General features: G+C 37.1%; 1 protein-coding gene across 4 annotated transcripts in view; it reads left to right on the top strand.

Moving 5' to 3' along the window:
* TENM1 (teneurin transmembrane protein 1) overlaps positions 1-18,651 on the top strand; it is a 318,181-nt gene that overhangs the window by 149,673 nt on the left and 149,857 nt on the right. For all 4 annotated transcript variants that reach the window (XM_088173259.1, XM_088173258.1, XM_014886212.2 and 1 more), the window contains one exon: positions 7,827-8,067. In XM_088173259.1, coding sequence (XP_088029385.1) covers positions 7,827-8,067 — 241 coding nt within the window. The remainder of the gene's footprint in view (positions 1-7,826; positions 8,068-18,651) is intronic.

Here is an 18,651-nt window from a genome sequence, read left to right as displayed (position 1 = left end):
GTCTTCCCCTCAGCCCTGACAGGGCAGCAAGCTCAGATGCTGCAGGGCTTTATGTTATTCGGGTCTGTAACAGGGCATGGCCTCAAGCAGTCTTTTTTCCTGAAAATGTTGCAAAATAACAAGAATGTAGATAAAGCAGGTAAGAGGCAGGGTGGTGACAAAGTGGTTTAGTATGTCCGTATTCATGATATTTCCACTGACCTATTGGGCTGAGTACACGGTGTATTTCAATATGATTTATAGTTGCTAATTCCATTACCCATAGATCCCTTTCAGAAAGCCCTCACAGCTAATGAATTGAATAACACAAGGGCCAAAACTTGAATATTTATCACCACCAAAACCCATCAATAACTGCAGAAACATTAATTTTTACAGCCATGACTGCTTGCAACCTATTTTACCAATCATAAACTGCTCTTTAATCAAAATCTCTTCACCTCTAAGGTCATCAAAAATTTGCTACCAGGCTACTTGTAAGTACCTGTCTTTTGCAAACCTAGATGATAGGCTTACTCTGTAAGCTATAATCTCTCCCACTTTGTTCAGAGTTTTAGAATAGTGATTCTGCTATCCCCTGTGAGTTCCCACTGACAGAAGTTACAACTCGTGATATTGACTGAACCCACCACTTTTAAGTACTGGCAGGAATTACACATTCTCCTGAAAATACCACCTTTAAGCTAGCTGGAAGCTGTCAATCTTCACTCTGTCCTTTGAATGCTGTGTGATGTTAATTGTACCAGCAGCTGCTTGATCTGCTAAACAAACCACTGGAAGCCTGAGCTGATTGTTTAGGCTGTTCCCTCAGACTCCATCAGAACTGGAATGCTGCTTTTCTTCTCCCTTCACATTTTGTCCTTGACCTCTCTGACTTAGCCAGCAAGAGGCCTGTCTTGTGTTGGCACAGACTGTAATGGTTTAAGGGAGTCCTGTCTCAACTGGATGGGTATTAAAATCTGACAGAGGTACTGCCTGCAACGAAGGAGAGGGAAGGGAGTGAGTAGTAGTTTATTTGCAAATTTTTCATATTAATTGACACAAATGTGAACATTTCACATAAATGGAATGTTTTTCACATAAATATTATACGTAGAGCACATTAGTATTTAGCAGTGAAGAAGTACTATGTGAAGAAGTACCATAGAGCAAAGCTATAATTCAGGCAGTTCAGTAGAATAAAAGCACCTCAGGCATTGTTGCTCTTCATTCCCCTCTGGCAATGTTAATTTTATATGAACACACATCGGCATGTTTATATTGTCAGGTGCTTCTGCATGATAACATTTAAACCTTGCATCTCACAGTACACAGCACTATAACCTGAAACTCGTTTCAGGTTACAAACTACAACACAGAGAGGTACATTTTATAGTGCAGTGTTTATGACCAAAATTATTCTACTTCAGCAATCAGGCACCCAAGTTAAAACACTGAGTGATGGAGTTAATTAGGGAGGAGTAGTGCTGTTGCAGCTCTAATGCTGTGCATATATAAGTGCCTCTGAAGTGAAGCGAAGTTTGTCAGGATAGGTAATGTCTTCAGTGCACCAGCTGATACAGCTGCAGAGACAAAAGAGCTAGCTTTGGGCCCAGAAACCCCTCTTTTGGTTTGAGTGTATTAACATTTCTGTCATCAGAAAAAGCAGAAACACTCCCTCATGCACACCCTACAAAAAGAGTATATCAGTCTTATTTCAAGAATTGTGAAAAGGAAACCTGATAAGTTAAGTATACAGTACAAAGACAACAGATGCCAAAAGTTTTTGATCCTGAAAGACGGAATATTATTAAATGCATCCTATCCAGAAAGTGGGAATAGGTGGCCATGTGATAGCTCCCTGGAGAGAAATCACTGCTTTTCCTTCTCTAATGACTTCTAACCTCCATTCTTTTGCCTGATAAAATTCTTTCACATCTTTCTACAGCTGAGTCAATAAATAGTTGTCTGCACAGACACTTTCAAGACACTTAAAATTTATTTTTGAAAGTACTGAAATTTCTAGTATTTTTTGCACTTTTGTCATGCCACTAATGGAAGTTTTAAAAAAAACTGAAAGAAAAAGAAATGGAGCTCAGCAGTGTTATGATCCTGATGTACAATGATAATGGAAAGTTACTGGCAAATGCAGAAGTCTTGATGATGAAAATTCCTTATGCTCATTGTTGCTAAGGGTTTTAAGGCATTAATACTTGATATCATATGCAGGTAATAAAGTCCACTTATACTATTTAACTTGTGAAGATTTTCTAGCTTTATGCTTGTAAATTTAATAAATAAATAAATAAATAATGTCTTGTGAGGTAAACTGAGGATACAGTCAAAAAGAACTTTTATAGCCTGTTGATGCTGTAAAATAATGCAATCTTTGTTCATTTTGAATTGCACTAGATCCCTTTTGCAAGTTGAGCCAGACTAGCAGGAGAAGCTTGCTGAATCTTCCAGGCTGAAGTTATACAAGTTGTACAACATTTATTTGCTAGAAATTAATCAAAAGTGTAAATTAAAATATGGGAACTTCCCAGGCTCATGTTAGTCTACCTAAATAAATATGGACTCCATAAGGAACTTTAGGCAAGTTTAGTGTTATACTAAAAGAGACTGTGTTAATTAGAATTAAAGAAGTATAAAACATCCACTTCTGTAAAAACATGAGATCTGCTGGGGATGGTCCCATTGTTCCTTTTTCCTCTGATGTTCAAAACTGGATGATCATGTTTTTGCAAAGTTTCCTAGAATGAGGTCCAGTATGAGCGTTTCTAAAATACAATTACTTAGGTCTTATTGGCGAAGTTTAGCTTTTAATGTAAAAACATTAAGAAAAGGAAGTGCTGCCATCATTAGCAGTCCTTACTGCTCCTGTGCAGAATACAGAGGCCTTACAGAACTTTCCAGTTCATTAAGGGGTCATAAGAGCATGAGAGGGACATTTTGACAAGGGCATACAGTGATAGGAGGAATGGTTTTAAATTGACAGAGAGCAGATTTATATCAGATATTAGGAAGAAGTTCCTCCCTGTGAGGGTGGTGAGGCTCTGGCACAGATTCCCCAGAGAAGCTGTGGCTGCCCCATCCCTGAAAGTTTCCAAGGTCAGGCTGGATGGGGCTTGTAGCAACCTGAGAGAGTGGAAAGTGTCCCTGCCTACAAAAGGGGGCTTGAAACTAGATGATCTTTAAGGTCCTTTCCAGCCCAAACCATTCTATAATTCCTAAGCATGGTTAAAAAATAATCAGAGTGGTTTGTAACTGAGCAGTAGTATACCAAATAACTTTTAAATAAACTGAATTAAATTCCCTGAACAAATGTTACTATTTCGTTCATTAAATAATGGATTGCCAGCAATTCATGCTCTGCTGAGACACATCCAATAAATGAAAAAAAAAAAAAAATCCAAACATATCAAGAAGTAATAAATTCAGTAACTGAAAAAAATTTGAAATATTTCAAAAGCACTACAGGTTAGATGTAAACCTTTTATGATTCATAACATTTTAGTATATTCTCTCTGATATACTTTACCTAATAACAATGCAGGTTTGCCAGTAAATGATAAAGCAGTTCAATTACCCTTTTATATGGATCCAAAAAGTATAGTAAAGTATATTTCAGAACTGTTAGAAAAATAGTTCTGCCAAGACTTAGCTAATTTTCAAAATTAATTTTAAATTATGTGCTAACTAGTTGATTTAGCTGTTTTTTCATTTTTGCCAGTCTGTAAAGCAATTTGGCTACATGTTTATGGTTACAAAGGCATTTTAGCCTGACTCTTAAGGAAAATGAGTTTATGTTACTGCTTCTCTTGTCCATCATTTTTATCTGTCTGTCCAATTCCTTGTGAACAGAATGGCAGCACTCAACCACCATGGCAGAGCCAGGGAATGTCCTGAGTTAACTGACTTTCCACTTTCTGAAAAGCAGAAGCCTATTAAAAAAGCAGGATCTGAATTATTTCATATCCTAAAAGGAAAAGCATTAGTAGCAGAACTCAGGAGATGAAAAGAAGCTGTTGAGGTCTGTTCTCTGTAGGTATGGAATACCAAGCTCCATTACACAATTGCCATGGAGCAGCATGTGTTCAGTGCTGTTTGTGGGCCAAAAAAAACAAGCCAGAACCAAAGAAGAAGAAACATTCCGGAAAGAAAAATAACTCCTTCCTTCAAATTTCAAAGGGAAGAGAGAAAGTAGAACTCCTTCAAGCTCGCAGAATTTCAAGGCAAGATTTTCTTGTTTCCAGCTGCCATCCCTACTGCAGTTTCTCTTGGTGTGAGTGCATGAAATTTGTGAAGTGCCTCAAAGCAGAAGAGGTAATCAAATTAGCACTTACTGTGTTATTCTTGTTATTGAATAATGAAAGCAAAACCCTAAAAAAAACAAACAACAGCAAAATAGATGGAAAGAAGTTTGAATAGAGTTTGTGAAGTGAATGGGGAATGTGCAAGTTGGAATAAATGTTGTCTGGATCTTTTCAGGAAACTTCACAGTTCTAGATGTGCTCTGCTGAAAGGAGAGGACTATTTTTAAAAAATTACTTCTCGGGAGAAAGAATTTACACATTTTCTAAACAGTCTCTTTTGTCTGAAGAGATGAGCTAAATGCAGATGAGAAGAGCAATGATGAAGACCAAGAGAATAATTTCTGGCTTGGTTGCTCCTCAGGTGGAAATCTGATTTGAAGCAAATTATTCCAAGTGTAAAGTTTGAGCTGAAATTAAGTTATATGGCTACCTTTTTAGATGAATGGAAATTTCTATGGCATCGGGGAAGACAATGAAAACAAATAGGTCTGTATTTGCATATCATACATAAATGTTTTAATGTACAAGAATTAAAAAATACGGAGATTTTTAGCAGCCATTAAAAATAAAAGCAGCAGTTGTTAGTGAAAGCATTAGATAAGCCAATTCCTATATCAGTCTCATACATTTTAGAAGCTTGTTAGTTTTAGACAAATTATCTTGCATAATATCCACTTTTAGGTATTTAAATGATTTTGCAGTAATTATTTTACATAGTCTGCTGTTTATTTGGAGTCCTGAAGAATCCTAAGTGTGCATCTTTAGATTTAATGCTGCTTTATGTCCTGAGCAATACTTTTTGGGTTATAAAAATAATGAGATATAGACTTATTTTCAAGCAAAATAAAAACAACTTTGCCAAATTAGAAAGTCTGTAAAAACTAATTGGAAACTCAGGCTGGTTCTCATCCTAATGAGTTTGCAGTACTTCACTGAAATGAGGGTCTGATGAAGAAGACTTTCTAAATCACCAAAATAATCAGGCTCCAATGTGAGGTTTTCTATAATGCCAGCAGCTAGATGAAAGGGTGACAAATGTGATAATTAAAAAGGAATCCCCCTAGGAAATCTGATGTGTTGATGTATTGTGATAAATTGCACTGGGATATATAAGGTACCCTATAAGCCAGAGGGACTTTATGGTTCAAAAGTAGAACCAATCTATTGCATGGAACAAACTGAACTCTGTCAGACAATTGTGTGCCATTGACGGGATAGGGACAGGATAAATAAAAGGGAAAGAAGGGAACTAAAAGATGTGTTGCCTTATAGATTATACAGGTTTCTTCCCAAATGTCTGCTTGGCATTTACTGCACAGCTCTTGATGTTCCTTGCAGAGTCTGTGTGTCCTGGCAAAAATCAGCATTTTTCTAAGAGGACAGTGGCTTAACTATTGAAATGGCTTGTCATGCAAATTATAGGCTGTATAATAATCCTGCAGATTTTCTGTAGAGTGGGTTTAAGATTGATACCTTAAGTAAGGAAATGTCATTGATCAAATACATAAGGATGCTGGACATCAAATATTATGCGCAAAAATTGGGTAGCTTTCAATTCTAAAATAGCAGGATACAGGATTTACCTGGATTAATTATTATATGAAAGTGCCTTAACAGATTATTTTGGAGCCCTGGACTGTTGACTCCGGTGATTTAATTTACTGAGGTCTCCAGTTCTCTAATATGCTTAGAAATGCTTTTCTGGTGTATGCAAACGAATAGTACAGCGTAAACCTTAGTGCAACTGTAAGAATGCTGCCTTGATAAAAGATCAGTGAAATTAAAAGGATTAAGCCTGGGCCAAATCCGTGACAGCTTTGCTTACCACAGCATTGAAAAGCTTCTGTGGAGCACTAAACAACCTTGTTTCTCCAGCTGGGGTAAATTGGAACTGCCACGGAGAAAAAGGTGCTTTTTTTCCACAAGCCATTCCAGGAAAGGAGGGAATACAATTTCGTCTTTCTCCTTGAAGATGCATCACGTCATAATGTAAAGAAAGTATATGTTGTAAATGGATGGCAACAGTTCCTTGCAGGGAATTTTTGCAGGTTCATCCAGCTGGATTTCTGCAAATGTAACTGGACATCTGCTAAGGTAAAAGGGAGAGTGAGGGTGAATACAGAAATGGGATAAAGCTGCCTTAGACAGTGAGGTGAAGTAGCTGGAGGAGTTCCAGGGTAACAAGTTCTCAGATCACTCAGTCTGGCAGCAATTTTTACTACTATCTTCGTTACAAACTGTTTGCTATTGTCCATAGCTGTGTATCTGGCTGTACTGAGAATCTTTGGAGACTTTGGGGAAGTAGAGAAAACAAGGTTTTATTGTTCCTTGAAAGTACTATTCTACCATGTTTGTGTCTTCATTGTCGTTTTGGATTTGGAGAAGTATTGAAGCTCAGTGGCTCAGGCTGAGCCACCTTGAGCCGTGTGGCAGCATTTGTTATCACAGGACATGACCCTGTGCTAGTGCAACATCCCTTTGGGGTACTGGGGGGCAGCCTGAGGGTCCCATAGGGCAGTGGCAGCACAGGGAGCAGAACCTTGGGTATCCACACAGGCATCTTTGACTTGGTCTCCTTCTCAGACTGGTCCAGTGGCTGTAAGCTCCCTGCCAGCTCATCTGCCTTTAGCTGCCATAAAACCTTTTCTCTGGCTGTCTGGATTATTAGTGCTTCAGAGACCTTTTCTCAGCTCTCATTTAACAAATGCAGTAACAGATTCCAGAAATGTGTTAACATTGTTTTATGAAAAATGTTCGTTAGGGGGTAGGACTTACTCAGTCATTTTCTCTCTCAAATTGAAGTGCAAGACTAATTTTTATACTATTTCATAGATGTTTTTAATGAGAATTATACCTTGTGAAATCTGTGCTGCCATTCAGTGTCAATTTATATGTTCTTTACCTTCATCCCAAAAAAATCCTGATAAATTAAGTGACTGTTATACGACTTTGTTTTTTTCTTTTTGTTTTTTTTTGGGTTTTGTTTATTTGTTTTGCTGTTGTTGAATTACAGTGCTGTGGGGTGTGTCTGTATCTGATAGTTTCTGTTTCAATAGACTGTTATATTTTAAATTATTTCAAATATTGCAGTAACATATACAGGAAGCAGAGCAAGGAATGTTGTAAAGCACAATGCTTTATTCCCAATAATAATTATATTGCGGAATCAAAGAATGATTTGGGTTGGAAAGGACCAGTTTCAACCCCAGGTCGTGGGGAGGGATACCTTCCATTAGACCAGGTTGCTCTAAGCCCTGTCCAACCTGGCCTTGAGCTCTTCCAGGCATGGGTCAGCCACAGCTTCTCTAGGCAAACTGTTCCAGAACCTCACCACCTTTACAACAAATATTTACTTCCTAATATCTCATGTAAATCTGTCTTCCTTCAATTTGCAACTTTAGTCTCCCCTTTCCTTTTGTAATTAAGAACTTAAATGAACCACTAACTGCAAAACAAGATCTAAAGACAGTCTTGATCTTTCTAAAATAATAATCCTCTGTGTGTTTGGTTGTCTTCTCCTTGTTGTTTCAGATATGCCTGGTAGCCCACATAACCAGTTCACCTTCCGACCGCTGCCGCCGCCTCCTCCCCCACCGCACGCCTGTACCTGTGCCCGGAAGCCGCCCCCCTCGGCCGACTCCCTGCAGAGGAGATCCATGACCACCCGCAGCCAGCCCAGCCCTGCTGCCCCCACGCCCCCCACCAGCACACAAGACTCAGTGCACCTCCATAACAGCTGGGTCTTGAACAGCAACATCCCACTGGAAACCAGGTATGAGCCAAGGTTGTGCACAGAGGATCTCAGATGTCGAGGGAAAAAGAAACAAGATGGAGTGGGGGCCTGACATTGACACAAGCTAGTGATGGGCATTCACAAGTCTGTTTTCAGGACATGCCAGTGTGTTGTGCTTTGAGGCCATCTCAAGTAGCCATGTGAGGCCTTATTTGCTTGATTCATCTAGATCAATAATACTCAAAAAAGCACATTATGCAAAGTTTTGGAAGATAGTGATTCCTTTAATGTGTATAGGTTACAGTGGCATTCTGCAGTTGCATTCAGTCAGGATTTGTGCTTGTGTGTTTGTCTTGCCATCCCGCATTCTTCCAGGACCATTTTGTAGCCAGCAAATAGAATTTTGGTTCAGTCACAGAAGCAGGAATGGTTGAAGGGACCTTTGGAAATATCTAGTCAGGCTGTAGCTTTCCTGTGGATAAGAGAAGATCAGAAATAATATTAAAATATTATTTTCCTCAATACATATTTAAGTACTTTATTGCATATATAGCCAAAGAATATAATTTGATAATCATTTTGCAAAGGAGAAACGATAATGAGACAGGTATTGGGCATGGTAAGACTTATATCTGGGAGCTGAGGAAGGGAGGGTTCAAATTCAGGGTCATTCACAATTTACACAAATAATCTACTCCAAAAAACTATTGAGAGCAAACACATTCTGTTTTCAGGCAACTTACTTTTCAGTACCCAAACCTCTGCACAATCTCCTCTGACTTTTTGGCTATAATAAGCTTTTTTTCACCTGTTCCTGATTAGTATTAGCTGATTTGATGGCTTTCAACTACAACTATGTTTGCTGACTTGATTTTTAAAACAAGATCTTGATTTTCAGTCTTCTTCCTCTTCATTGTCAACAGAGCACCAGGTTTTAACTAGGATTTCCTTTGGGTTTTGCCATTTTAAAGTACGTAAAGTGCAAAAGTTTGTGAAAGTTGTGTTTGGTGAAACAGATAAATTTCTGACATCTACCTAATAGGATCCAGAAAAAGTAGGGTATTATGCTCAGAGATGTATGGGCCTTTTTAACACAAATATCCAAGGCCCAGTGTTTTGGTTTGAAAGACAGGTGTCTGCCAAGGGAGGCAGGAGCTTCTTTTTAAAATGGAGAATGTAAACTTCCTCCTTCTAAATTATTATGATTTTGAAATTAAGGGGGGCTCTCAGGCAAAGATCTGGGAATAGGAATAACAGCTCTTTATTGGGAAAATTACAATAGAGAATATGGTATTACAAAGCACAAACCCAAAAAAAACACTGTCAGAGTCAGAATACGACCTGACACCCTGTCAGTCAGGGTGTTGGTAGCAGTCCAGTTAAATGGTGGCTGCATCCTCCTGGATGACAGATGTGGTTCTGCTGAAGCAGTGCCCCTGTAGAAGGGGCAGTTTTCCTCCGAAGATCCAGTGATGATGTGGGAAGGTTCAGTTTTTTCTCTGGAATCGAGTGGAAAAAGGCTGCCTTGGTGTTCCAGATTTCAGTTTTTATCTAGGTAGGAAAGGCTTGGCTCCTTTCCCTGGCTGGAGCATCTCCCAATGGGATGATGTAATTTTATCAGTCATACAGTGGGACTCAATGGCCCATTAACAGACAATATCTTACTGGAGGAAGGATGGGTTGTGGAAAAGATAAGGATGACTGCCCCACCTGATTTTAACAGATGGCCCATTAGCAGAGAATATCTCCCACAAAGATAAGGATCACTGCCCCACCTGTTTTCAACAAATGGTCATAGAATACATACTTTTAGTCACATTCTGTATTGCAGGCTAAGACACCCAGTTATCACAATTAATCACTGAAACCTAGATTTTTTTCTTTTATAACAAGGTTGGTTTTGTTTTATTCCAAAAATTAATCCTAATAAAAGTCTTTAAACACTTGACTGCTGGTCATCAGAAGTGTCAAGTTTAGTTCTGCTGTTAAGTTGGGATTGAAGAATGCACCAATTCATTCTGAAATAGAACTTTTCTTATTTGTCAAATAAGGACAAATTTCAAGAAGAATCAAGGAGGATGGAAACTTTTCTGCAAAAATGAACATAAACAACATTTTAGTTCAGCTGATCCTTCTGGAGCTAGAAGCTTCTGCTTATACAGTCCTTATAAAGATAAATCTCTGCTGTTTCTCGTGTAACAAGCTTATATATCTATCTATACTTTCTGCTGCAAGAAAGGTGATCTCTGGGTATTTGCCCCATGAACTTCTGGTTCTCTTCTGTTAACAGTCAGGTAGATGTTTTTAAGTCTCTCTGCATCCCCGTTCACTGCATTTCCATCAGACTCCATTGGGGCACAATACTTCACAATTTATTTTTCTTTCAAGTTCAGTTTAAATTTTCTGATTTCTTATTATTTTTTGCAAATTTGAAGCTTCTCGTAAAGGACAAATGCAGAGATGTATAGCTGTATCTAAAATTATATAAAGGGCTGTGCAGTGAATTAGGAATTCAGCCTGGAAAACATCCTTTGTGCTACACATTAGTCATTCTCAGAGTCTGGAAATTTTCCACATTCTGACCCTTCAGTGGTTGTTTCAGCTGGTTTCATGCCCCCACTGGTTGGTCCCAGAAGCCTCTCACAAAGCTGGCTGAAAGGCTGGCTAATCCATAAGGAAAGTCTGTGAGTCTGTTTGCCGGGATGTATCTGCAGTTTGTGTGCAGACAAGTGCTATAGCAGGGGAACACTGTAATAAGAAGCATTTGTGATCACCACTTCCCAGAAGTCTACAGTGCACAGTACAGGCTTAGAGAAAATGGAGGGCTTGCAGCTTGTTTTTCCTTCCTTTACCAGGGAATGATTCTGCTAGAATTGAACTGGTGCTTTGGCCTAATACCTGGATTCCCTTGCCTTCCTTCTCCATTAATGTGTAGCTGACCATTAAAAATAATCCTACAAAATAAAGAGAAGCATTTCAGTTATATGTTTCTGTGCCAAATTTTTAATAATACCAAATCTAACTAATATCTACATACCTAATACATCTAAGCAGATTTTTTTTTGTTGTTAAATTTGGAACATTTGCAATCAAAAATATTTAGACAGTAAAATATTCCCTACTGTAACAACTAGGCAAAAAATCAGAATACACATGTTCAGCTTTTCTTCCCACTATATCTCCTGTTAATCCATAAACAGAGCATGTGTTTGATGTTTTATCTACTGCCATAGAATATTGGAGAATTTTCAGACAGGAAAAGATGTCCTAGAACTAATCACGTGTCTGTTAAGCGTGTTCACTCTGGAAAGACAGAAACAAAGCAAGTTTATGAGTCTGCTCATAATGATAATGTGTCATATTTATGTAAAAGAAAATTCTCTAGGTCTGAAAATGTTTGCAATACTCAGATTAAACATGTACTCTTACATAATTAGAATTTGAAACCCTAGATTAGATGGCAAAGGGCTGCAGTAAAGACATATACTGTGGTGTATGTGTTTGAAATTTTCAGTAAAAAATGTACAGTAAAATGTGGTTACGTTTTTATAGAAAAGGGCCAATCAGAAATTTTTTTTTGTACTTCATCTAGAGGTGTTACTTGCACAAATCTGCAAAGCAGTTTTGTCAAGACCTAACTTATTAATGCAACTGTTTAATGATGAGACTGCCTTGGAAAGATGAAATTACTTGTTCAAGTTCACACCAGCTTTTGTCAAAGCTAAAATTAGAGGAGTCTGTCTGTGTGTTGTTGCCAAGGCCAGCTCCCTAATTCTGGCAGTTATTCTAATTATAAGCAACCCAAATAAAAATAAGAATTAAGAATGGCTTTAAAACTCCAGAGGACATGTTATTGAACACCTGCTGCTGAGGGAATTGGAGAAGAGCTGTACCTGCAGCTCAAACTGGTGACTGACTGTGCTGCAGCCTTCAGCTCTGTAATGTGCCCAGAGATGCAAATGCAGTCTCCATCTATGTATGCACACACAGTTTGGGAAAAATAAACATGGCCATAATTAAAATTACTTATGAACATGCAGTAATTTCCTTGTCACACAGAGAAATAATTTTTAAGCATTGCCAGAAAAAGACTGCAAGGATCTCTCACACCACATAAAAAATTGGGAACCACTGATTATATTTTTTAGGATAATGTTATTGCACTCCTACAAAAATTGATTTTTTCCTTCTCCCCCAAAATAAAGTACTTGCAACCTATTGCCTATTCCCTTCCTTTCCACTAAAATACTTGTTTTTTCAAGCTCCATAGATACTTAGCTCTAATGCTTCAAATCTTGTGATTTGCAGTGTAATAGATTGTCATTATCTCTGACAGCCCCATCTGAACATAGCTTACTACTTTTTATGGAGTCAGTATTAAACCCTGATAACTCAAAGGAATGCTTTTCATTTTCTCCATGCCCTTCTAGTTTAACTCAGTATTTGTTTCCATATCATGCTTTCTTAGTTTATTTTTTTTCTTGCTGTTTGCTATTTATTTTCCCACTTCAGTCAAATCACCAAAGAAGAAGTAAAATCTAGATGATAAGTAGGGATTTTTTACCTGACATTTTTCTTATCCTCCTTATAGTCTGTTACAGATCCCTTATGGATAAACCATTGGTCACACGTATTTTGAGTTAAGTTTTGACATAGATTACCAAGGCATTAGTACTTTTAAGTTTTATATCTAAATCTCAAAATTTAGCTAAGTTTGATTTTGCTTCAAAGTGGAATTTTTAGTCCTGTTTTGTGCATCTGTATTTAAGATATTTGCTTTTTCCTTCCTTTTTAAAATCAAATTTCTAGTTCCTCTAGCCCATTTAGCAGTGTTGGCAGTAAGGTTAATGCTGTGCTGAATGGACTGAAATCTCCCTTCACTGCACTGTCAATGAGCCAAGTCCTGTGGAAAAAGACAGCTTAATTTAAGCAATCTTATCACCATGGTAATAGCTCCTCTAAGGGGACAGTGAGGTACCAGACCATAAATTTGAGATTCAATTATCATTAATTTATATAAAACTTTGAAGTACTAGAATAAGAGGAGTATTTGGGGTTCAAGACAGTTATTATTTTTAGTTACAACTCAGCAATATTTCTGAGCCCTAAAGTTTGATTATGTCTCTAAACACTTGAAAACTTGGAGAGTTTTGGAGTTCAAGAAGTGTATTTGAATCATCTTATAGATAGAATAATTCCTTTCCATGTTATATAGATATTTAAGGAATATAGGTATGATTAGCTGTATTTGTTTTCCTGAAAATAACTTGATTATATTTCTGTTTGGTATAGGGGAGATCTTGACAACAAGCAAGAGATTTATTCTGTACTATGGTTTAGCTTTGTTCTTTTTAAATCAACCACATAATTATTTTTTTCTCTTCAGGAAGTACATTGATAGCCTTTCAAATCACAGACACCTCTACATAGTCCCTTTCTGTGTAAGCTGGAGTAATTTTAAAAGCAAAAATAATTAAATAAAAATGCGTCTAGAAATTCACAGTTCAGTGTGAGCTCTTGGAAGGCTTGATCTTTCTTCTTGGTCTCTACATATCTGAACATCTTGTGGATCTCGTAAATCTTGCCTCCAGTGCAGAGACTCAAAAAGCATTTTTTGTGCCTTGATTTTTTTCCCAGGTCAAGGTTTCCATAGCAAACAGAGCAGCTTTTACAGCTCCCAAGGCAGACAGGTGTTAATGATCATAAGCCACCAAACAGGGAGACACTTTCTACTTGAGCAATGCAATGGAGCCTACTCCTGAGTTAAATGACCAGATTTGGGGCTATTCCAAGAATAAAAGCAGGGAAGGCTTCCTTTATGATCTTTTCTTCAAATTATGTTGGCCAGTATTTGCCATTATGACATTTCTCTTGTATTTTCTCATTTTCTACCTAATTAAACAATAAATCAACATATATAAAGGCTGACCATATTAAAAACAGACACATGGCAAGGTTTTTTAATTCATTCTGAATCCCGTGTGTTTTCACTGCACAGCAGAAAAGACCTGAAAATATTTGTCTTCTGAATTCCAAAAGATAAATTGAAGACTGTCAATATGACCATGAACTGAAAAATAAAAGCTGTAAATATGACCTTAAATTTAATAATGTGAGAATGAAGGTGTCTTTTATGGAAATAAAAATATAAACATTTGTCAGCTACAATGAAGTACAACTTTCATGTCAGCTGCAATGGCACTTGAGGGTCCTGCTTTTGAGTACTTTGAGATGCAGTCACTAAGGACTATAGGATAAGTTAAATTGTTCATACGCTCTTGAATTTTTTCTTTGTGAGAAGCTCTGGTGTGGGCTTCCCTGGAAAAGTGGGATAGTATTTGTGTAAGGGTTTTTCATGGCAGGTAAATATAGTAACTTGAACAATCATGCTGCAAATTATTTTGAATAATGTGATGGTATATAAAGTTATAACTAAATGTAAAGCTATGTTGTGATTTTATGGCCACCAATAAGCAAGCAGCCTTTTAGCTTTCTATGAAATAGTGTTTCCATTTACAAAACCAGAAACAGACTGAATCTAAATTTGAAAAGAGAACAATAAATACAGGTTAATACAAAGGATCTAGGCTGTGAGAAGGGGTCAGAGACATGAAAACACTTCTACCTTTTCATTTCCAAAAAAATCAGATACGTATGCGTAATGTTACTCCCCAGAAATGTTCTATTTTCTGGTTAGCTATTTCTAGGAAAGCTGGTTTCAAAGTCTAAACAGTATTTATGTAGTTCATGTGATACATCTCTTGTCAGGTAAACTTTATTTGTCACAGTCTCTGTACAGCTTGGATTACATTGTATGCATGTGAGTGTAGATACATGGAAGTAGACTGAAATGCTGGTAACAAAAGTCAGAATATGCATGAATATTCATAGGAGGAAATCGGTGGCGAAGAGAACTAAGGGGCAACTGCTCGAGTTACTCATTCCTTTCTTTAAGTCATCCTTCAACCACAGAATATAGGCAATAAAATTACAATATTGGGATTTTTATCCTTCTTGATTCATGGTTTTGAAGTACTCTGCAAATACTGTGTACTTTATATGACTTAAATAAATATTATTGTAACCACTGTTTTTCATAATTTCCACAAAATATTCTTAAAATTTGTTGAGAAAAAGCAATAGAGCAAGCCAGGAGCTTATTCCTTCCTTACATCACAAATTTCTGTTTGCATTAGTTGTTTTACTCAGCTGTTGTTCGAGTTGGAGTGCTACAGCAAAGTTCTAAACCACAGAAAAACATTTTTGAAAATTACTGAGTTAATGTAGAGACGTCACCATGTATCACAGTAACAAAGCCCATACAGGTATATGCAACAGTAATTTATGTACTCATTGTGGTAATTTTAGTTTTAGTTTTTGTTTGTTTGTTTGTTTGTTTCATTAAAAAGCAAATTAAACCAGAAAGCAGTTGTATTTTGGACAACAGTTCCATTATAGAAGCTGTTCTTGATTGATTTTGGCACCATCCAATATTTATATAATTATTGTCCCAGATTTCTGCCAGAGACTTGAAAGTTTAGTCACCTGGTTAACAAGCCTAGTTTGCCTCCAGCAACAACAAAGTGAGACAGCATTGCATCACTTGCTGTTCAGTACTGGAGCAAAAAGCAAGGGATACAGATTCCTTTTACATCCTTTCACATCCAGGGTCACAGTGCTAGTTTTCAGATGCTTTGTAAAGAAAACATGAGTGAATAAAGGGAAGCAATTCTGTGTGAACTATTCAAAAAGCAAGTCCAGCTCAAAGAGGAAATTTTAACAAAGTGGTTCTATTTCTGCTTGTTACTACTGTCACAAGAAATACTAAGTGGCTTAAAATGGGCAGGTACCAATGTCTTCTTGTCAGTGTTTGCCAAAGTAGATGGGCAACCATATCAGTTCCAAATCTCTTTTGGCTACCATCTCTATATATTTTCTGGCTATGCCAACAATCAGAATCCTTCTGATGTTTCATTTGCTATGCCCCTTAAAAATTTCCTTTGCACTTCTGTTGACATCTAAAGGAATTACTTCAGTTAAATATCAGTATAGATATACAATTACATACATTGTATGCAGCTATAAAATGTAGTTGAAAAGAAATTAAGCAATTTAAATGGTTGAACTGAAGTCTTCTTAGTTTTTCTATCACATAGCTTTGCAGCAATTTGTAATGCTTTAAGTAACTACTTCTTGAATGTGAAACATATACAGGTACGAATGTATTCCTATTTGGTTTATCCAGAAGTGCAGACTGATTTTTTGGCCAAGGTATAGCAAGATTTGTGTTTCTAACTTGGCTGTTGGCTCCCTTTCAAGTCTGCTGTTGTTCTTTTTTTTTTTTCTTACAAACTCATGGTTTTTAATGGAAATGGAAGGAAAGCATGTTACAGGAACAAATGAAAGTTTGGGCCTACAGATGCTTGGCACAGAGTTAATGCATAGAAAGTTAGAGAAATGATACCAAGCCCTTGAAAAAGTTGAGGGGCATTTCTACAGTATCGGGATATAAAAATATTTTCTCAGAATTTCATTACAGAATTCTTTGTGGAGATAATCTGGTTTCTGTAATAGTATTATGTTGTTGCCACATGAATTCAGTTGGGATGTTGCTTCAAGCTTTTATAAGACTTAAATTGCTGTTCCATTTAAAGAGCCAAAAGTACACAATGAAATATCCTGATGGAGAGGCATATAAATAGATGAGCTCTTCTCTAACCATCTCCTAGCTAAGAATTCATCATTTGTATGACCTGTGCTCTTGGAGTTATCTGCCATTCCTCGTGAGGTTAAACAAGAGCACTTGAATGAGCCACAGGAAACTGCTTCTACACAGAATGAAAGCAGTTCTGCCATCAGCAGGACTAACAGGTCTGATTTCAGGCCTTGTGTCAGCTGAACATCCAAATAAGTCCCTTCCCCTTTGCTGGGCATGTCAGTGGCAGGTGGAGACATTGCTCCTGGTCAGCCAGCATGTGGTTGGTTCCACTTTACTCCCCAAAAGTAGTAGTAGTGTTCTGTGCTGGACAGGGGCGGGCAAGAGGGCAAAGAGCTCAGTGTAGCAAAGGAACCTCACTGAGGCTTTTGCTGCTTCCATTGCTGGTGTGGAGGGCTTTGGTCCTGCTAGGATCTTTTTCTTCATTTAAGTTCTCCTGACAGGATTCAAAGTTCAGAAGTCTAACATTTGTAGAGATGAACAGAGGGATTAACAGCCAAACAGACACTGAGGTTACCTCAAAGAGGGAATGCTTTCCAACTGCCTCTTCTACATGTGAAGTTATTATTAAGCCTTTAATATTTATTTATGTATTTGAGTTATCAGTGTAATAATATTAAATTACTTCTATTTCACCAATAAATGCTTTACAGATTATGTCCTATATTGCTCTTTTTACTGTCATCTTCTTTGTGGATTTTTTATATGTTTTTGTGAACATGTAGTTTTTCTCCACTTGGAAGGAGTGATGTTATCAATCATCCTTATAAATTCTCTGATTTTTCTTGTGTTCCCGGTTACCAAAAAACTGCAGGTTTTATTATTTTGCTCTTTAGAAAGAGAGCCTGATTTTATGGAATTGATAGCAACAGTTTAGCATGTCCTGACGTCCTTTGGGAACCGTGGTGTGCTCAGACAGATGAGGAGTCGTCTGAGTTTATGAGAACATAGTCACAGTCTGGCTTTGGAAATTAGTCTTTGTGCCACTAGTGTTTTTCAGATTTTATAAAAATGTCTTTGGGTACTCAATATACACTCCCAAAAATGGAAGTAGTAAACAATTGGATTTTTTAAACATTTTCTCATCTTTATTTCACTGGTAGCTCAGTTTCAGTGTACATTGCTTCAGAATCTCAGTTTTATTACAAATTAGAGCAATTTAAATTCTCCCCTATGTGACTGGAATCATCTGTCCAAAAAAGAGTGAGCTGGATCCACGTTCTGCGTACTCTTCTCCTAATAGACAAGTGACTTCGCACACTGGCACTTTATCATCGAGCCCTTGTTATAAATTCTTGTTCAAGAGTATGAAATTTTTCCTAGCTATTGATTGCAGGTTGTTAGAGCCTTAATAATAACAATTTTCTGTTCAGTATATCCTTCCCTTTGTCTCTGATAACTTTGAGCTATGCACCATAAAGGACAGTCAATACTGCCAGTATCTGATCTTTTGCTGTAATTTCCAAAAAATTTAGAAGAAATTTTCAAATAAGCAGATTTTGTCATTATGTCTTGAATTAAAACATGTAAAGAACAATTGACTTTTTATATTTGTAATATTTTTATATATATAAATGTGTATGTGTGTGTGTCTGTATGTATACATGCATACATACTTCTCATACGTATATGCTTATATCTAATAACATGTCTGATTTTATGTGGTGATTTTGCTTCTATTTCCCTGAATATCAATAGGAATTTTGCCATGACATTTTTTCCTACCAAAAGTCTAAGTGACTATGTATCTCATTAACTGCTGACTGAGAATAAACTTCTTATACTTGCAAAAGCTTTCATGTGTGACAACAAAGCATTGAATCCAAAATAACCAGCTGTGCTCTCATGGCCTAAAAGGAAGGAAGCAGGTTTATATAGTCCTGTAAATAGTTACATTACTTCATTTG

Source organism: Sturnus vulgaris, chromosome 14, assembly GCF_052056855.1.
Source record: "Sturnus vulgaris isolate bStuVul1 chromosome 14, bStuVul1.hap1, whole genome shotgun sequence".
Taxonomy (NCBI): Eukaryota; Metazoa; Chordata; class Aves; order Passeriformes; family Sturnidae; genus Sturnus; species Sturnus vulgaris.
This window is presented reverse-complemented; position numbering and strand designations above follow the sequence as displayed.